Here is an 18,260-nt window from a genome sequence, read left to right as displayed (position 1 = left end):
ATGACCAAAACTCACCCATAAGAATAGATCTAGATGTAAAAGGGAGTCCAAGCAACAACTTATTACCTCCAATTGGTCTGAAATGACTCCACAATCCCAGATCTACAGTCCCTTCTTGCACCTCCAAGGTCTTTCTTCCTCCTCCAAGCTTTAGTGCATTCTTCAAGGCAAGATCTAGCTCAAAAACGGATATGGCGGCTAGGGTTTGATGTTCTGGGGTAGAGAGGCAGTAAAGGAACCCTAGGAAAGAGAATGAGACGCTTAAATAGGCTCCAAGTCCCGGATTTAGGGTTTTTCCTCGATCAGACCCAACTCGTCGAGTCTCCTTGGCCGACTCGCCGAGTCGGTCGCTTCCACCACAACCCGGATCCCGCTCGGACTCGCCGAGTCCCTCCATGGACTCGCCGAGTCTCCCCTAAACTTGAGGTTTTTCTTTCTTTTCTTGGCTTTCCAAACTTTGGGGTGTTACACCCGACTTGTCGAGTAGGTCACTTAAACTTCCCGCGGATCCCGTATCTACTCGACGAGTTGGGCCATCAGCTCGTCGAGTCCCAGAGAAAATACATAAAATTCTTAAATAAAATACATACCAGGAATCCGGTGTTACATTATGTTATACCTTTGTACTGTTCAATGTATGTTCAATGACTATGATCAACAAGACGTTGCACAACCAACGTTTCCGCCTTCGTCCGAGGGTGTGACAACGTTCTCTCTTTTCTTGTTGATATTTATAGCAGCCTACTTTGGTTGTTTATGATGTTTTAGCGCAATGTTTGAACTTTGGTGTATTTTTATGCAACTAAAGCTGTTGGAATGAAGCAAAATTTATATTGTGCGTAGTCCGTTGCATATTTAGGGGGTGTTTGGATAGGAAAAAAAAGAGTGCTTATTGCTTATTCTCACAATAAGCTAATTTGAGTGTTTGGATAAAATTCAGTTTATTAAGTTAAATAAGCTAATTTTAATAAACATCCCTCCTCATGCTTATTGCTTATTGCTTATTCCCACCACAAATAAACTATAAGCAATAAGCTAAAAATCTAATCCAAACACCCCCTTATTTTTATTAAAATATATTATTTTCTTTTTTCTCCTTGGGGTTTAAGCATATGCTTAATTAAGTTATTTTTTTAACTAAGAAGAACCCAAATAGAAGCGTTCTGAGTTGTAAAGATTGCCTTGATTTATTATGTTTCTAAACCAATTGCACTTTTAAGGAAATTCTCTTGAATTGTATGCATAAATGGATGACTCCAAGAGAATATAAGAAATCAAATGCCATTTTTCTATGAAAAAAAATATTAATTTTTGATATTTTATGAAGTTCTTAAATTTAGAAAATCAAGAATCACCTACCCATATCAATTCTTTTGAGCTCATGGGAATGTGCACATTCATTGCTTACGGTTAGAAGAAATTAAAAAGTTGTACATGTTAATATAATTTATCAGTTGAAAGTAATAGAAAAACATAAAGGCCATAGAGAATTGGGTTGTCTATCAATTATAGTAGAAGCAAGCAATCTGCAAATTCTCCTTATGCATGTTTTCTTAAGTAGACATGAAACATTTATTTTATTTTCCTTATTCAACATGTTATTTTTATTTTCTACAGTTTTCAGTAAATCATAAAAAAAACTTACTTTATTAACTTTTTCTCCTAATACTTGTACTTATGACGAATGATTTTATGTTGGCTTTGCTTTCTATTTTGGATGTATGCTCTACAACTAATAAACATATATGACAACAAACATTTCTCAAAAGACTCATGTCATATTACGTCTTTATGTTCTTCATTTTCCAGATGCATATCGACCTAAAAATAATTACGTTTCTTTTTTATCAGATGTATATCGACCCAAAAATCTTTATCTTTGGTTAATCCTTTTATGTGAAATTGATCTAGTTGATCAAATTATTATTAAAGCTTAAAGTTTTCACATAAATTTGAGGTTTAAAATCAGTTTCTTTGACTTCAGGTGAAAAACGATAAAAAAAAACGATGTCATAATCTCATAAAAATAATTCTTAAATATTTTGGTGGTTTGTGGTTGATGGTGTCGTTGTTATTAAGAGAAGAAGTTGGATTATTTGCAAACAAAATGATAAGGCATCTCTATATTTTCTTATTTGTATTTAATAGTAACGATGGTAGTGACTACTAAAGAACTAAAAGAAAGAACAGTAATTCAAAGGAAAAATTGATTGATCGGTATTAGACTAAGAGGGGATATATATAATCCCAATAGACAACTAGAGTACAACTGGAATTCAAATAAAACAAACTAGTAATTATCTAATATCTAATATGATTATCCAATAATAAAACGATAACTCCTTTACTCCCCCTCAAGATGGATCGTGAAGATTACGAACGCCCATCTTGCCAAGTAAGAAACGAAAACGGTCCACTCCAAGCGGTTTGGTAAAAATATCTGCAATCTGATTAACAGTGGTAATGGGAAGCGGTTGAATGTCACCAGGCTCGACTCTTTCACGAACGAAATAACAATCCATTTCGACATGCTTAGTTCGTTCGTGAAAGACGGGATTATTAGCATTGTGACGAGTAGCTTGATTATCACAATAAAGAGGCGTCGGACCAGATTGAGGTGCCTCAAGATCACGCAACAGCCAACGCAACCATAGAAGTTCACTAACGGTAGTCGCCATAACTCGATATTCAGCTTCTGCAGAAGAGCGAGAAACAACAGACTGCTTTTTCGTCTTCCAAGAGATTGGAGCTCCTCCTAAAGTTATGAAATAACCAATCTTGGATCTTCGAGTAAGTGGACAACCAAGCCAGTCTGAATCACAAAAGGCAGTCAAAGAAAGATATCCTTTAGATGGAAAGAAAATGCCTTGACCAAGAGTCGATTTCAGATAACGCAAAACACGGTGGGCTGCATCTAAGTGAGTCTGTCGAGGAGAGGAAACAAATTGACTAAGACAATTAACAGCAAAAGCAATATCAGGTCGTGTCACCTGTAAATATAAGAGTCGTCCAATGAGTCGTCGATATTGGCCAGCATCCACAACCAGTGAGTCAACTGCATCATCGAACCGAGCATTTGACTCCATTGGGAACGAACTTGGACGACATCCTTGATGTCGACTACCAGCTAAAATGTCCATAGCATATTTTCTCTGACTAAGGACCATGCCATCAGAAGTACGTGCCACTTCGATACCAATAAAATATTTTAAAGGTCCAAGATCCTTGATGCTAAATTTTCCATCAAGGTAGGTTTTGACCTTCTCAATTTGATCAACATCATTCCCAAGGAGTATGATGTCGTCAACATAAATGAGAGCCGCAACATAAACAGTTTTGGTTCTAAAGAGAAATAAAGAGTGATCTGCTCGAGAATGTTGAAAGCCAATGTTGAGAAGCGCATCAGTGAATTTCTTGTACCAGTTGCGTGATGCTTGTTTGAGACCATACAAAGATTTATTTAGACGACACACACGAGAATATCCTTCTTTCGCAAACCCTTGTGGGATCTTCATATCAACTTCTTCAGTAAGGTCTCCATGTAAGAAAGCGTTGTTAACGTCTAACTGATGGATTAACCAATTCTTTTGCACAACAACAGCTAGGATTGTTCTAACAGTTACTAACTTAGCAACCGGTGCAAAAGTCTCGTGAAAATCAACGCCTTCAACTTGTGTAAACCCCTTTGCAACCAGTCTGGCTTTGTACCGTTCAACTTCTCCTGATGGTTTGTATTTAATTTTGTACACCCACTTGGAATCAACAACCTTCTTTCCCGAGGGTAGTTTGGTCAATGTCCAAGTGTTATTACTTTCAAGTGCCGAAATCTCTTTCTGCATAGCATCTCTCCATTGGGGATACTTAACTGCCTGCGAAAAATATTTAGGCTCGTTTTGGACAGATATGGTAGCCAAGAAGGTTTTATGAGCATTAGAAAAAATTTTATAAGAAACAAAATTAGATAAAGGGTGTACCGTCGAGGTTGTTGTATTGGTCTTGGGGAGAGAATGGTCAATGGAGGATGGAAAGTCAACTTTAAAATCATTATACTTTTTCGGTTGAGTTCGAGTTCTCTCAGAATGTCGAGTTTGTTGTAATTGGGCTGCTCATAATCTGAGTTTTGTGGCCTTGGCTGGTCTGCTGTGGGCACGACAGGCTCCTCGGAATTGGGTTGTTGCTGCTCGATGTATTGTGGCTCATCAAGAATATAATCAAGTTGGTTATTTGATGACTGTGAAGTCTGCTTTGTAATCTGATCAGATTCGTCCTTTTGGAAAGGAAAGTGACATTCAACAAACCTAACATCTCTAGAAACAACAATCTTTTTGTCATTCAAATCAAAAACTCGATAACCTTTTTGTCCTTGTGGGTATCCAAGGAACACACAAGGTCTCCCCCTTTCTTCGAATTTATCCTTTCCCGCTTTATTTTCTTTGATATATACCAAACACCCAAAACCACGCATGTGTTCATAGTGTGGTTTATGCCCAAGAAGAATTTCATATGGGGTTTTATTTCCAATGGCTCTTGAGGGCAACCTGTTTACAATGTAAGTAGCATTCATTATGCATTCACCCCAGAACTTTATTGGGAGATTGGCTTGAAACCTTAATGCTCTAGCTATTTCAAGTAAATGCCTGTGTTTCCTTTCAACCACCCCATTTTGTTGTGGGGTGTGAACACATGAAGTTTCAAGCAAAATCCCATTTTCTTCATAAAATTTCAACATGTGATTTGAAACAAACTCACCACCATTGTCACTTCTGATTTTCTTAATCTTTTTCCCAAATTGTGTATTAACCATATTGTGAAAGGCTATTAAACTAGTACTTGCATCAGATTTGTTTTTAATCAAATATACCCATGTTGGTCTACTAAAATCATTAACTATTGTGAGAAAGTAATAAGCTCCTGATAGAGAAGGGACTCGATATCCACCCCATATGTCACAATGGATTAAATCAAAACAAGAACTAGTTTTTATTGAACTATCAGGAAAAGGAAGCCGAGTTTGTTTTGCACGAATACAAGAATCACAATTCTCAATGCTAACAGTACTACCTATTGAGTGAATATGTTGAAGTTTAGTGCTAGATGCATGTCCTAATCTTCTGTGCCATATTTCTGAGTCAATCTTGACTGCCATGATTGCCACCCTTTTATCGTTTCCTTCCATGTTGTAAAGACCATTTTCACATTTCCCCATGCCAATCAGCTTCCTCGAGTGTAAGTCCTGAATGAAACAGAAATCCGAAAAAAAAGTCATGAAGCAATTAAAATCTTTGGTAACTTTGCTAACGGATAACAAGTTGCATTTAAAATTAGGAATGTATAAAGCATCATTCAACTTCATGTTGTTGGGCAATCGGGCATCTCCTATTCCTTTAACAGGAATTTTATCTCCATTAGGAATGCTAACTGGAACACCATCTTGTGGATGTATTAAGTTAGTGAGAGTGGATTTTTGACACGCCACATGTTCAGTTGCCCCTGAATCGATCACCCAAGGTAACTGAAATTCAACCTTACCTGCCATGTTGACCTCTGGTTTTTGTACATCATTTAATTGCTTCATCAACTTCGTGTATTGCTCCAGACTAAGACCAGGTATAGGGTTGGTCTCTATATCGACGTTGGCTACCTTTGGTTTTGGGCGATTGGTCCTTTTTTGATCAGTAGTAGTCTTGCGTCGAGTGTCTCACCACTCCGGATAACCAATCTTTTCGAAACAGCCTTCAATATTGTGTCCATTCTTTCCGCAATGCTTGCACTTCATGCCTTCACGGTTAGTATTCCTTTTCTCAACTGGGTTCTTGTCGGTAGTGATTTGAGCACGCATCTGATAAACTGATGCATCTACATTGGGTTTTCTGGCAGCTGAGATATTTCGCTGTTGTTCATCTTCTGAAACCAAGTGGTAAGTAGCTCCAAGTGAGGGCATAGGTTTAGTGCTAAGGATCTGAGTTTTCACAGTTCCAAAAGTGTCCTCAAGACCCATTAAGAACTCATAGACACGTTCTTTGTCTCTTGATTCAACGAGCCTTTTTCCAATGTCGCAGGTGCATTTGCCACAGGTGCAAGTTGGTGTCGGTGAAACAGAGAGAATTTCATCCCAGATTGTCCTCATCTTCGTGAAGTAGGTTGAAACAGAATCAGATCCTTGCCTGAGGATTGTTAGGGCACGTTTCAGTTCATAAACACGTGGTGCACGTTCCTTTTCAAATCTTTCTTCTAGATCATCCCAAATCTCCTTGGCGGTGGTAGCGTATTTTACACTGTTCCGGATATCTTTCTCCATGGTTGTAGTAAGCCATCCCTTTATCAAGGCGTCACTTCGTTGCCAGGTTCTGTACTCATTCATTCCTTTAGTCGGCTTTTCAATGGTTCCATCAATGAAACCGACCCTGTTCTTTGCTAGGAGAAAATCTTTCATCTCCATGGACCAGTCAGCATAATTGTTGTCACCAAGGTTTTCATTGACGTGTACTTGTCGTGGATAATCAGTGGGATGGATGTAAGTTTGGATCTGATGACGGGTTGGTGTTGGTACCGAAGGCACCTGCTGGAGTGTCTCCTGTCATTGCTTAATAGGATGCAATAACCTGGCTCTGATACCATAAAGAACTAAAAGAAAGAACAGTAATTCAAAGGAAAAATTGATTGATCGGTATTAGACTAAGAGGGGATATATATAATCCCAATAGACAACTGGAGTACAACTGGAATTCAAATAAAACAAACTAGTAATTATCTAATATCTAATATGATTATCCAATAATAAAACGATAACTCCTTTGTATTTAAATAGGACCCAAGTCCCGAGACGTGGTGTTTTGGGTTGAGGCGGTCACCACTCCACGGAGAGACATAAATTGTGCCACCATTAAAACATATGGTCGTGCCGTGGCACCCCCGACTCATTGCGAGTGTAGATTTTTTCTAAAATCTTATTCTCAAAACCCCTAAAGTCTTTAGTTAATCAAACCTGAACAACACGGGTGTTACTAATTAAAAATAACATTATAAAAATATACTTTTTTTCTACGTTCAATCTCTTCAATATAATATATCTATTTTTTTATATCAAATTACCATTTTTAATTTTTATTAAAGATAATAATTGAGTATTTCTTTAATACCGTAATAACAACTTCAAATAATAATAATAAACTATAGAAACCAACTTTTGAAAAAAAAAACAAATGACTTTATTAGAGATCAAAAAATGCTTTAGTATCACAGAAGGTTGTTAATAAAACAAAACCTAGATATCAAACATAAGTAATATGTAAATAAAGAAATGTAAGGAAAACAAATAAGTTTTGACCAAATTTGAGGAAATAAACCAAAATTCGAACAGGCATCTTTGAAAGAAACAGATCCATAGTCTCGTTATAAATCTTCGAACTTACCATCTTCTAAAACCTTTACTTGAGATTTTAATACCGTACATAGCGATTCATAAAGCATAAGAAAAGTATAAGATAAAATCATCATAACCACAAAACAAATCCATGGTTTAAGAATAAATTATAAAATAATAATAAATAAATTAAAAAAACTATAAATAACAATTTGTTTTAATAAATCCCTAAATTTCCAAGGATTGAAATTTGTGGCTGAAATTTGTCCCCTGTTAACATGAATCATCTTTTGAATAACATGTACAATTAACGAGAACCATGAATTAAGCCATGGAATTAGTGGTAATGAGAGAAATTATGGGATGAAATTAACGGACGTTAATTGTTACATAATTTATTTATATGGAATGTAAGGGAAACTATTTCGGGATTGATTGAAACAAGGAAGAAGAAAAATATGTTAGTTTAATTTCTTCATCTTGATTCATCCTTTTCATTAGATTAGACGTTGATTCTCTAAATTTTGACCAAAATGGGTAAATACATTTACATTATGGCAACAACGATTGCCATGATGGTGGTGATGAGCCATGCAACAACTCCAAATAGTAAATTTTGTGAATTTGCAAGATTGAAGCCTCTATGCAATAGATTAGTGCACAATGCAACAAATTATCACCAAGCATTGAAAAACGCGTTTCGAGCAACTCTTGTTCTCAACAAAAGAAATTCCGTACACCTCCTGCCTATGGTCACCTCCGTGATCCGCAACACCAATTCTCCATCAAGAGCAAAGATCTTGAAGACGTGTCAACAGAAGGTAACTGATGTTGCCAGTTACTTAACCGGTCTGATAGAAGCAGTTGATGAGGATAATAAAGACGCGATTGAATATTACTTGCGTACAGGAGAAATTACATTGAGAGACTGTGTCGAGAGCATCTCGGAGATTGATATGACTATCCCTCCCGCGCTTTCCAAGTTAGCTCAAGATGTTGAAGATTATAAGGAAACCACTTTGGTCATTTTCTTACAAGCCCCCATTGAAACCGTATATAACAAACCTTTGCCAATTGATTATTCGGGTTAATTATGAGACATATATCATGAATGAGCTAAGACATATATAGATCGTCTTATGCAAGATGTTTAAATCAGTTGACACACATGTTTAATAGATGCACCCAATACATTCTTTAATTTTTTAGTACAATTTGTCGATATTATTTTTTATTTTGTAGGTTTGATAGGGAAATAGAGCAGCCCCATTTTTAGTCATATAGTAAATGTAGTGTAAATTGAAAAATAGTATTTTTGTTTGAGGGGAAAAGATGTCGATTGCATAATTATTGATCTTCACTATGTTTGATAATTGTTTCTAGGGAAAATTACAAAAAGTTGCTATTTTCTTTTTGTCATTTACCAGAAAATCGTTATGTTATTTTATCTTTATTGAAAAACTATGTCTTTTCAAAGAAAAATAATGGACTTGCTATATCTTATTAAGAGGTTATATTTGCCATTGGTGATGGTATGACATTTATAAAACCCTAAATTTTCATATAAACCATTAAACTTTGATCTCGTTTTTGAAAATATAATTGTAATATTATTTGATTTTGCAGTTTTTCGGATTTACCCTTGTTTTTTATGTTATTACCAAATATTTAGTTTTTCATTTTTTTTCTTTTCATTTTGGTTGTTTTCGTTTCCGAAATAACATTTGGCATATACAAACTTTACTTTTTTATATATGCAAATTCAATTGTTGGAACCTACAGTTCATTGCTAAGCACTAGGGTCTAATGTTATAGGACGACTTGATCAATGTGTTCCACTTAGTGTTTCTTCGACTAATTCATGCTTACTATGCTTCCTTGAGATGTACTAACGAACTGGTAAGCAAGAGACTAATGTTTCAAAGTTATTACAAATGAAAGAGAACTTGTATTATAAGAGCTCAAGAGAATACAAAACAACTTCTGATGGTTTGTGTTAACGGACCATGTGTCTACATCTGTGTGTTTGGGATCACTTGTTCTTTTTTCTCTATACTTGTTGTCCCTATTCCTTTGAACCCTACCACCACTTTCTTTATACTTCTTATCTCTCTGTTTCTCATCTCTATTAGCATGATACTTATTATCCTTTCTACTATCTTCATGGTACTTATTATCTTTGTGTTTATTGTCTTTCTCCCTTTCTCCTTTGTACTTATCATCTTCTCTACTCTTGCTAACCCTCTCGCCATTTTCCCTACTTTTATCTTCCATGTGTCTAGTTTCTCTGTACTATGTCCTTTATATTTGTGTTTAATATCTTTCACGCGACTACTTTTAGTAGACATTAATATCTCATTATATTCTTTTACATCATCATGATATCTATCCTTGTTCTTGTAGTCTTCTCCTCTTCTCCTCATCCTCTTTTCAAGCTCCTTTTCTAACTCAATGTTTCTCACTCCTTCTATAGGCCACTCTGGAAGAAGAGATAATGTAATTATATACATAACTCTACCTTGTCAACTAGTTTACTAAGGGAGTGTTTGGCTAAACTTTTTAAAACAACTTATTAGGTTCCACACCACTATAAGTTAAAAAGTGTTTGGATGAAAATAAATTATTCCGGTAGGAACCTCAATAAATCATTTTTTCATAAATTACCCTACGCTTACTTATTAACTTATAAGCTAATAAACAATAAGTTTTTTTTTTCAAACACCCCGTAATTAGCAACCATATCAAGAACTACATAGTTGATTGTGATATACCAATATTTTCCTTTCCTTTTCTGACCCACGATCCTTATCCTTTGGTTCTTTATCATCATTAGACTGACTGCTACTCTTACTTTCATCAACATTTGCACTGTAAACATCATGCTTTCTGTTGCTATTGTTTTTTTGATTCACCAACAACTTTTAAGAACTCCTTCAACTTCGAATTCGACTTCTTATCATCTAAGTTTGCAACATCAAATTTCTCCTCCTTGCCGTTAGTCTTTTCTTTCCGCCGCTTTGTAGGCAACGCATACTCCTCAAGCAGATTGCCATTCCTATGAACACCGGACAGATCCTTACCAAGTTTCCCTTTTCCTCCTGAAACTAAAGAATCTTTGGAAACCTTATTTGAAACCTCATTCTCCTTATCATCGTTACTGGCATTCATCTCTTTCATCTTCACATCCTTGTCAACATCTGAGCATTCCCTTGAACTATGTTTGTTTTTCTTGTGGGATTTGATCCTTGAACTACTTGTCATAATGATTGATTTTGAAAACTGCAAAATATTTAAGAAACCCCAAACCAAATTAGGTTTTTCTAGTTAAATCCCTAATCGAACGAAATATGACAAATTTAATCCAATAAGGATGATGAAGACAACGAGAATGAAAGATAAGAGGAACGAATTACAACCCGAAATTCTTAGATACAGAAAATGTAGAAAATGAGGAGGAAAGAGGCGAAGATCAAACCTTCAAAGAAGGCATCTGCTGTGAATGGGAAGAGTGAAAGAAAAATAACAAGAATACCAATGGTGTTGGTGAAACAGTGAACTCGCATAAATACCTTTCCTATAATTTTTTAATGTGGTGTATTCTGAATTTCCAATGACAAGAATATCAATGGTGTTTGTTGGTGAAATAAATAATTCACATAAACCTCCTTACAAATCAATGTGGTGTATTTCCATCAAAGTTCGTTGCTACTCCTATAGTTGTTAAGTTGAGGTCATGATTGATTTGTTGTCCTCACCGAATTCTTCCCCTTTCTCGTCGATTATTATGGAGATAGTTGGCATCTGTTATCCTCAAAATACATTATCATGATTAAAGTTGTTTCTTGGTTGTTGCCATTATAATCGAATAGTTCATAAGCCTTACTAATCAATTTTTTCGCCACATCTCATAGTTTTGGTGATGTTACTCTAATTTGATATGTATCAAATCAGTTCATGTTTACGACTGCAGATACTGCTTTGACTTTCTTGGTTACTGGTTTTCAATTTCCATTCATACCATAGGAGTCTGGTTTGGTGCTATCATTTAGGTCAAACATTGTCATTATAATTGAAGAGTTCATCAGACCTACTAATCGATTTTAAATTACTTCAATAAAAACTATAAAATTTTCAATAATGATATATACATATTTTCTCATATAAGTAATGACAACTAGTGACTTGGTTTTTCATTTTATTTTTTCTATCTTTAAGATAAGACAAGTTATATTATTAGAATTGATAGTCATGTATTGGCTTTACACTAAAAATAATAATAATAAATAAATAAAAATTAATATATTGAGCCGTTGCCAGACTCCCACTAATATTTTTTAGCAAAAAATTCTCTAAAATTTATATTTGGTAGTTATAAATTAAGCATTAGAAGTCCATTAGTTTTCTCGATACATGTAATTATAGTTTACTATCAAATCATCATAAGAAAATTAATTTTCCCGTCTCTTTTAATCTACTTCTCATTTCATCGATTATGATAAAACTTGTCGTGTGTATTGTGGTTTTTCTTACAATGGTTTTCACGGATATCATTGTATCGTTCTTTATTTTCTACTTGTTTCTAGTCGGTTCTCATTGTGGCAAATTAAGATACAAAGTGCTATTAACACAAACATATGATATTATGGTGATGTGTTGGATGGATTTGGGAGTAAAAGGATCAATGACTGGACCGATGAAGAGGAAACAAAAGATGATAACCTTTATCTCAAGGTTTTAATTTGGAGTCTATGGGCTAGAATGAGTTTTGGGCCGAGAACCTTTTTCATGCCATTTTCTTTTGGTGGATCGAAGATATATTTTTCCATTGGGCTGAAATAATTTGTAAAATGGAATTATATCTTTTTCAATCGACTCTAATGGTGTGAAAGAATGCTGGATTTTAATTGTGTTGGCTGATGAATGATAAATGGATATTATGGGCATGGAAAAAAGAAATGGGGAGACAGTTGTTTGGGCTGAGAAACGAAAAGGAGATAAAAGTAATAAATAGGACTTTACATGGGCTAATGTCCCTAATGGGCTTATAACGGAGCATCTGTTTGCGATTTGTTTTGTATTTGAGTTGGTTGTTTTGTAGAATTTTTGTTTGATCCTTATTTTGGTACCTTGTAGATGTTTGGTACTTTGGTAAGTACTTTTTTTTACGGGTATTATCCAAATATATATATATATATATATATATATATATATATATATATATATATATAGAGAGAGAGAGAGAGAGAGAGAGAGAGAGAGAGAGAGAGGATCTAAAACTATGTAAATTATCTGTTTTTTCAATAAAGGTTTGCAAGATGCGGCCCTTTTATCTAAAAAAAACTCACATATCTTTTCTATCATTTCCATTCTCTTTATTGCATATCCTTGAGGACCTCTAGTGTTAATATTAATTTCATATCCATGAATTAAAATAAAGACAACAATACAAAAATAGTCCATGTGTATGTATTTTGTCTGAGGAAGTTCAAACCTTGATTTTTTTGGTTTCGTGGTCATTTGACTTAGTTTGTATGTGGAAATGGTCTATCAGTAAACTGAAATGACTTTAATACCCTTGAGTATTTATTTTCTGTTTTTCTTTCATTTTTTAAAATCTAAATACTTATTTAATAAGAGGGGACCCATACTTCTCTCTCTCTCTCTCTCTCTCTCTCTCTCTCTCTCTCTCTTGCAAATTCACACACACATACCTACACTTCTGGTATCAACTAGGTTTTCGATGAAGAACAAACCCAGATTCTTAATGATCATCATATTTTCAGACTCTTGATGGGCTTTCGATTTCTAGTTTTGAAGTGAAATGATTTGCAGGTTTTGCGGTTTATCTTCTTCATTAGATTCTTCATCAAATCACATTTTCAGCCTACCATCCAACAACACCTAAATCTTCTCTTCTCATCCCCTCCACTCTTCTCTATCCCTCTCTCATCTCTTTCTCCCTTTGAAACAATAATTTGTATATTTGGAAGAAATCTATAAAGACCATTCTTTTCTACATTCTTAGCTCATCATCTATTAAGGAAGGATTCACACACACAAACACACATAAAGTTTTTGAAATCGATTGAGAAGGTGAAGACATATCAGGGGACGAAATCGATTTCAAATCTGTCAAGATTCAACCACTTCAAACCCAGTAAACCCTAATGGCTCGATTACTAAGTGTGTGTGTATTTTCGATCGTAGCTGTCAAGGATTCAATTTAAGTGTGGTGTTTGGTGGTTCGGGAAAGGGGTGAAGGAAGGTGTTAGATTATGGGTGATTAAAAGTGACTTGGGAGATGGTTTATCAGGAGGAATAATGGTAGTGTTAAGTTGTTGGGTTGATAATCGATGATGATTCTTAAAATTGATTGAGATGGCAGGGGTGTTGGTATGCTGAACCAGGTTTTGAAAATGGTTGAATGGTTATCATGTCATTTTTTATCATTCACAATTTGTTTTACAATTTGTAAATCGATTATACCTCATTTGATGTCGATTCGTTCTTGTTTATGTTATACTAATCTTTATGGTGATAATCGATGGTGATTCTTGAATGATTGAGATTTGTGAAATTTTCTTCTGATAATAAATTAAGATGGTGATGGTGATACTGAATTTGTATGGCGGTGGTGGTGGGTAGATGGTCGTTGATATGATTAAAGAACAAAGATGGTGGTGGAAGAGAAATAGTGAATCGAGTCTTCCTTTGCAACCCTTTTCTTCTGGACCCATTTCTCTCCCTCTCTATCTCTCACACAATCCTGTTTCCCTCTCAAAGAAGATAATGTTCATATGTTTTTGTTTTTAGGTACAGGTTGTGGAGAAGGAGAGATGATGATGGGTGATTCATAAAGAAGATGATGAATAGGCCCCGTTTCTTCCTTTGATGAATCATGTAATGATAGAGAGAGAGAGAGAGAGAGAGAGAAAGATAGAGAGATGATGTGGAGAAAAATAGATGATTATGGGTGATTCATAAAGAAGATGATGAATAGGCCCCATTTCTTCCTATTATGGGTGATTCACCCAGAAATAGTGCGACACACTTCCCTTTCTATACTGATTGCTCCCACAAACCTACTAACACCAAAACATAGTATGATCTTTTTCAACATCCCAAATCCTTCAAGTTTGACCCTAAGTCAAATTGGTCTAAAAGTCAAAGGTCATTTTCGGTCAAAGACAACACCATGTCGTGGCCCTCCTTGGACACATCATGGGACCACAAGGTCAAACAGTCAACATGCAGGACATCGCCATGTTATATCCTTCTTTGGCAACTTCTTGGCAATGCCAGAACAAGACAGTCTTGACTTTATACTTCGTCACACCGTGGCTACCCTTTGCCACGCCGTGATTACTGGTAAAATGTCGTTACTTTGATTAAGAGTTTAATCCTTTTAGATCAAAGCTCATACCTCCAAAAATACTATTCCCCACTTACTTAATGGATAAAGTTTCCAACTTTATCCAATAGGGCTGCATTCCAAAGCTAGATCTAGTATTTAAAGTCTATTAAGTCCTTAATGAGGCTATAACATAAACATGGACATGAAATACATCAAGTATGGTCTTTTTTATCAATCAACAAAAGTTCTAGGATCTAGGAAAGCCACCACAAGTTCTTAAGTTCTTCAAACTCCAAGAACATCTAAGAAAGGGAAAAACCACCCAAATATGACCTAGACCTTGAATCTAGATGAAAAGGTGTCAAGGCATGAACTTTACACCTTCAACAACTCAGAAAACTAAAGAGAATGTTGGATCCAAACTTGCTTCTTATTCCCCTGCTCCCTTGTGAACTTCTCTCTTCCAAAGCTCTATCAAAACCCCAAGAACAAGGCTCAAAATCAAGGAAATAGACTCTAAAGCATGCATGGAGTCTTGGATTTCGAGATGGGGAGGTGGAGGCTGAAAAGGTAACTTATAAATAGATTTAAGGTGTTTATATATGACGGAAACCCTAAAAATCCCGGCTTTGAGCTGTAGCGGCTGCCACGGCGTGGCCACTTTATGCCACGTCGTGGTATCTCAAAAACACGCATATCATTAAATATTATCACGCCACATCGTGGGCATCCATGCCCCACGTCATGGCAGAGGGTTTTCTCTAAAAATCTTATTTTTATTCCTTAGATCTTGTCCAACCTTCTTCGGGAAACGGGTGTTACATTTTGTATTTAAAGCTTCCCCTTGTGGTGGAATATTTGAAAGTGTTATCGTTGTTTCTAATAATGACAATGTTAACTTTAATATTAATTCTTCTAATTTTCTTGACAAATTGTGCTTGTAGCTTTATCTCCTTGACCGTATAAATAAGAAGCACATCGCCAAGATCCAATTGGAAGGAATCTTAGAGTCATTCGACCTTAAATAGGATGATGTATGTGAATCTTGTTTGTTAGGAGAGATGAATAAATCACCATTCATAGAGACCTGTGAAAGAGGTTATGGATTTTTGGATCTCATACACACATATGTGTGTGTGCACCGTTCAAATCTGCCACAAGGGATGGTGAACACTACTAAGTCACATTTACTGATTATTTCAATAGATCCGTTTATGTTTATTTGATTAAACAAAAGCCAAATACTTTTGAAAATTTCAAGGAGCTTCAAAATGAATTATAGAATCAATTGGGCATGAAGATAAATGTTCTCTGATTTGATAGGGGAGGAGAATACCTTAGTATCAAGTTCTACGATCATCTTAAGAATTATGGAATAGTCTCACAATTGGCTCCTCTAAGGACACCACAACTGAATGGTGTTTCTGAAATGAGAAATTAGAGCTTAGTATATATGGTTTGATCTATGATTAGTCGTGCTTCTTTACCGATCACATTTTGGGGCTATGAAATTGAGACAACTACTCATATCCTAAACCTTTTTCCAATATTGAAGGTTTCAAAGACACCTCATGAAATATGGATAGCGAAAGTTCCTTTGCTTAATCACATTAATGTTTTGGGTTTTGAGGTTTTCGTTCTACATGAAACCCAAGAAAAACTTGATTCCAGATCTGAGAGATGTTTTTTGTCAATTACCCACAAAATTCTTTTGGATATTTGTGTTACATACCTAGTGAAAATGTGGTGTTTGTAGCTCGAAGATTAGTGTTCCTTGAGAGAGACCTTATATCTCAAGAAGTTAGTGGGAGTCAAATTGACCTTTGGGAATTACAATAATCATGCGATAGTAAGCCTATAGTTGGCACTAGCTCTCAACCAGAGGTTGAAAATACTATTAAACCAAATGACATTTCCTTACCTCTTCACATATCCATTAGAGTTATCCAGCGAACCAAGTTTTATGGTTTCTATATAACTGTGGATGAGGACACGTTGATTAGTGATAGAACACTGGTCAATCTAGATGAGCCGGCTAAATACAAGGAAGAAATGACGATCCCTGAGGCTACTCCATGGAAAGAGGCTATAGACAATGAGATTCAGTCCATGATGGATAACCAAGTTTGGAATTTGGTTTGATCAAACACCTGATCTTAAGACAGTAGGTTGTAAATGGATCTTTAAGAAGAAGACACACATGGATGGGAATGTACATACATTCAAGGCTAGGTTGGTGGCAAAGGTTACACTAGAATTGATTATAAGGAAATGTTCTCAACGGTAGCCAAGATAAAGTTTATTTAGATACTACTTGTGTAACATCCAGTTTCAGGATGTTTCTGATTTTGGGTAGACGGACCTTAATTTGATCAAATAAAAGTATTGGGCTTCAAAGTAATAGATTTTAGACCTTATTGGATGTTGATAATGTTTGTTAAGAGATTTAATCCCTTGAATTGTGCGTTGGAGCCAAAGGGTAAAATGGGCAAAGTGATATTTGGGATCATGCATCATGAATTAATGAATTTAGTTTGGTATGTTTTAATTAAAAAGTAAATAGATAAAATTTTAGGGCTTGTCAATACCTTTGCATGCATATAAAGATCACTTAGCCAAATTTATGCTACATGGCAACCAACGATCCACCAGGTCGAAGCATCATTCAACAGGTAAAATTAATGATTATTGATAATAATTTTGATTTATCTCTTTGTGAACCATATCTAACCCAGATCCAAAAAGATATGAACATCATCTATAAATCCTATGAGTCTACCATATAAGCAAGTGAGAATATGGAAAGTGAATTGAGTCGTCTTAAATTACGTTTGGAGGATAGGAATCTTAAGATAGAGTCGTTAGAACGTGAACTTGTAATGTCACAAGATGATTGTATCATTCTTAAAGACAAATGTGAAATCACTTATTCTGAAAGGAATGTTTTAATTTCTGATAACAAACGTCTGAATGCCAAAATTGATGCTTTACATCATGCCATAGATATTCTTGAAGCCACTGAACAAATGACTCATAATTTTCGTCATCCTTGGTCCAAAACACCTGGTCTCGGAAGCGAGTTTTCGAAACCTATTGCCTGTACCTTGAAGGAGTTACAATATCTAACTTTTATGGGAGACATTTCGAAGCACAAACATTCAGATACTCTTGTTTCATCATTGTCACCCCTTCCTGAGACCTCAGACTGATTTTCATCTTTGATTCCTAAGTTTCAACCCATAGTTGTCAATTGTCCTGATTCCACGCCTCTTCTGCCTCTGATACCCAGGACCTGAATCAGAACTCAAAATCCCTCCCTAGCATCACCCATACTGTAGTTCAAATTCCGAACCTCATTCCTCTTAACAATTGTGTTATTGAGGAAATAATTTCGGAGACAACTGGACCTGACTCGGATAAATCATATATTGTCTAGGCATCTTTTGATAGTGACGTATAAGAAGAAATCTTAGTAGATTATTCATATAACTCTTGTGTTTCTAATTCTCAAGTGATTTCAAAAAAAAACCTTTGTACCAATCA

At 35.4% G+C, this 18,260-nt stretch overlaps 2 protein-coding genes across 2 annotated transcripts; both read right to left on the bottom strand.

The window, feature by feature from the left end:
- Nucleotides 1-5,698: 5,698 nt before the first annotated feature.
- Nucleotides 5,699-6,439, bottom strand: LOC145059529 (uncharacterized). Its single transcript, XM_079007374.1, has one exon. It carries the CDS (start codon nucleotides 6,437-6,439, stop codon nucleotides 5,699-5,701), a length of 741 nt encoding a protein of 246 aa, XP_078863500.1.
- A 3,407-nt stretch (nucleotides 6,440-9,846) lies between these two features.
- LOC145058371 (uncharacterized) lies at nucleotides 9,847-10,994 on the bottom strand. The gene is made up of 2 exons (XM_079006288.1): nucleotides 10,839-10,994; nucleotides 9,847-10,642 (listed from the first exon to the last, which is right to left on the bottom strand). The coding sequence occupies exons 1-2, from the start codon at nucleotides 10,851-10,853 to the stop codon at nucleotides 10,256-10,258; spliced, it is 402 nt and encodes a 133-aa protein (XP_078862414.1). The 5' UTR covers nucleotides 10,854-10,994; the 3' UTR covers nucleotides 9,847-10,255.
- Nucleotides 10,995-18,260: the final 7,266 nt, after the last annotated feature.

Source organism: Lactuca serriola, chromosome 6, assembly GCF_051521515.1.
Source record: "Lactuca serriola cultivar US96UC23 chromosome 6, Lser_US96UC23_V15, whole genome shotgun sequence".
Taxonomy (NCBI): Eukaryota; Viridiplantae; Streptophyta; class Magnoliopsida; order Asterales; family Asteraceae; genus Lactuca; species Lactuca serriola.
This window is presented reverse-complemented; position numbering and strand designations above follow the sequence as displayed.

What these genes read in the sequence shown, in the direction of transcription:
- LOC145059529 (XM_079007374.1), bottom strand. Translation starts at nt 6,439, where the DNA reads ATGGAGATGAAAGATTTTCTCCTAGCAAAGAACAGGGTCGGTTTCATT.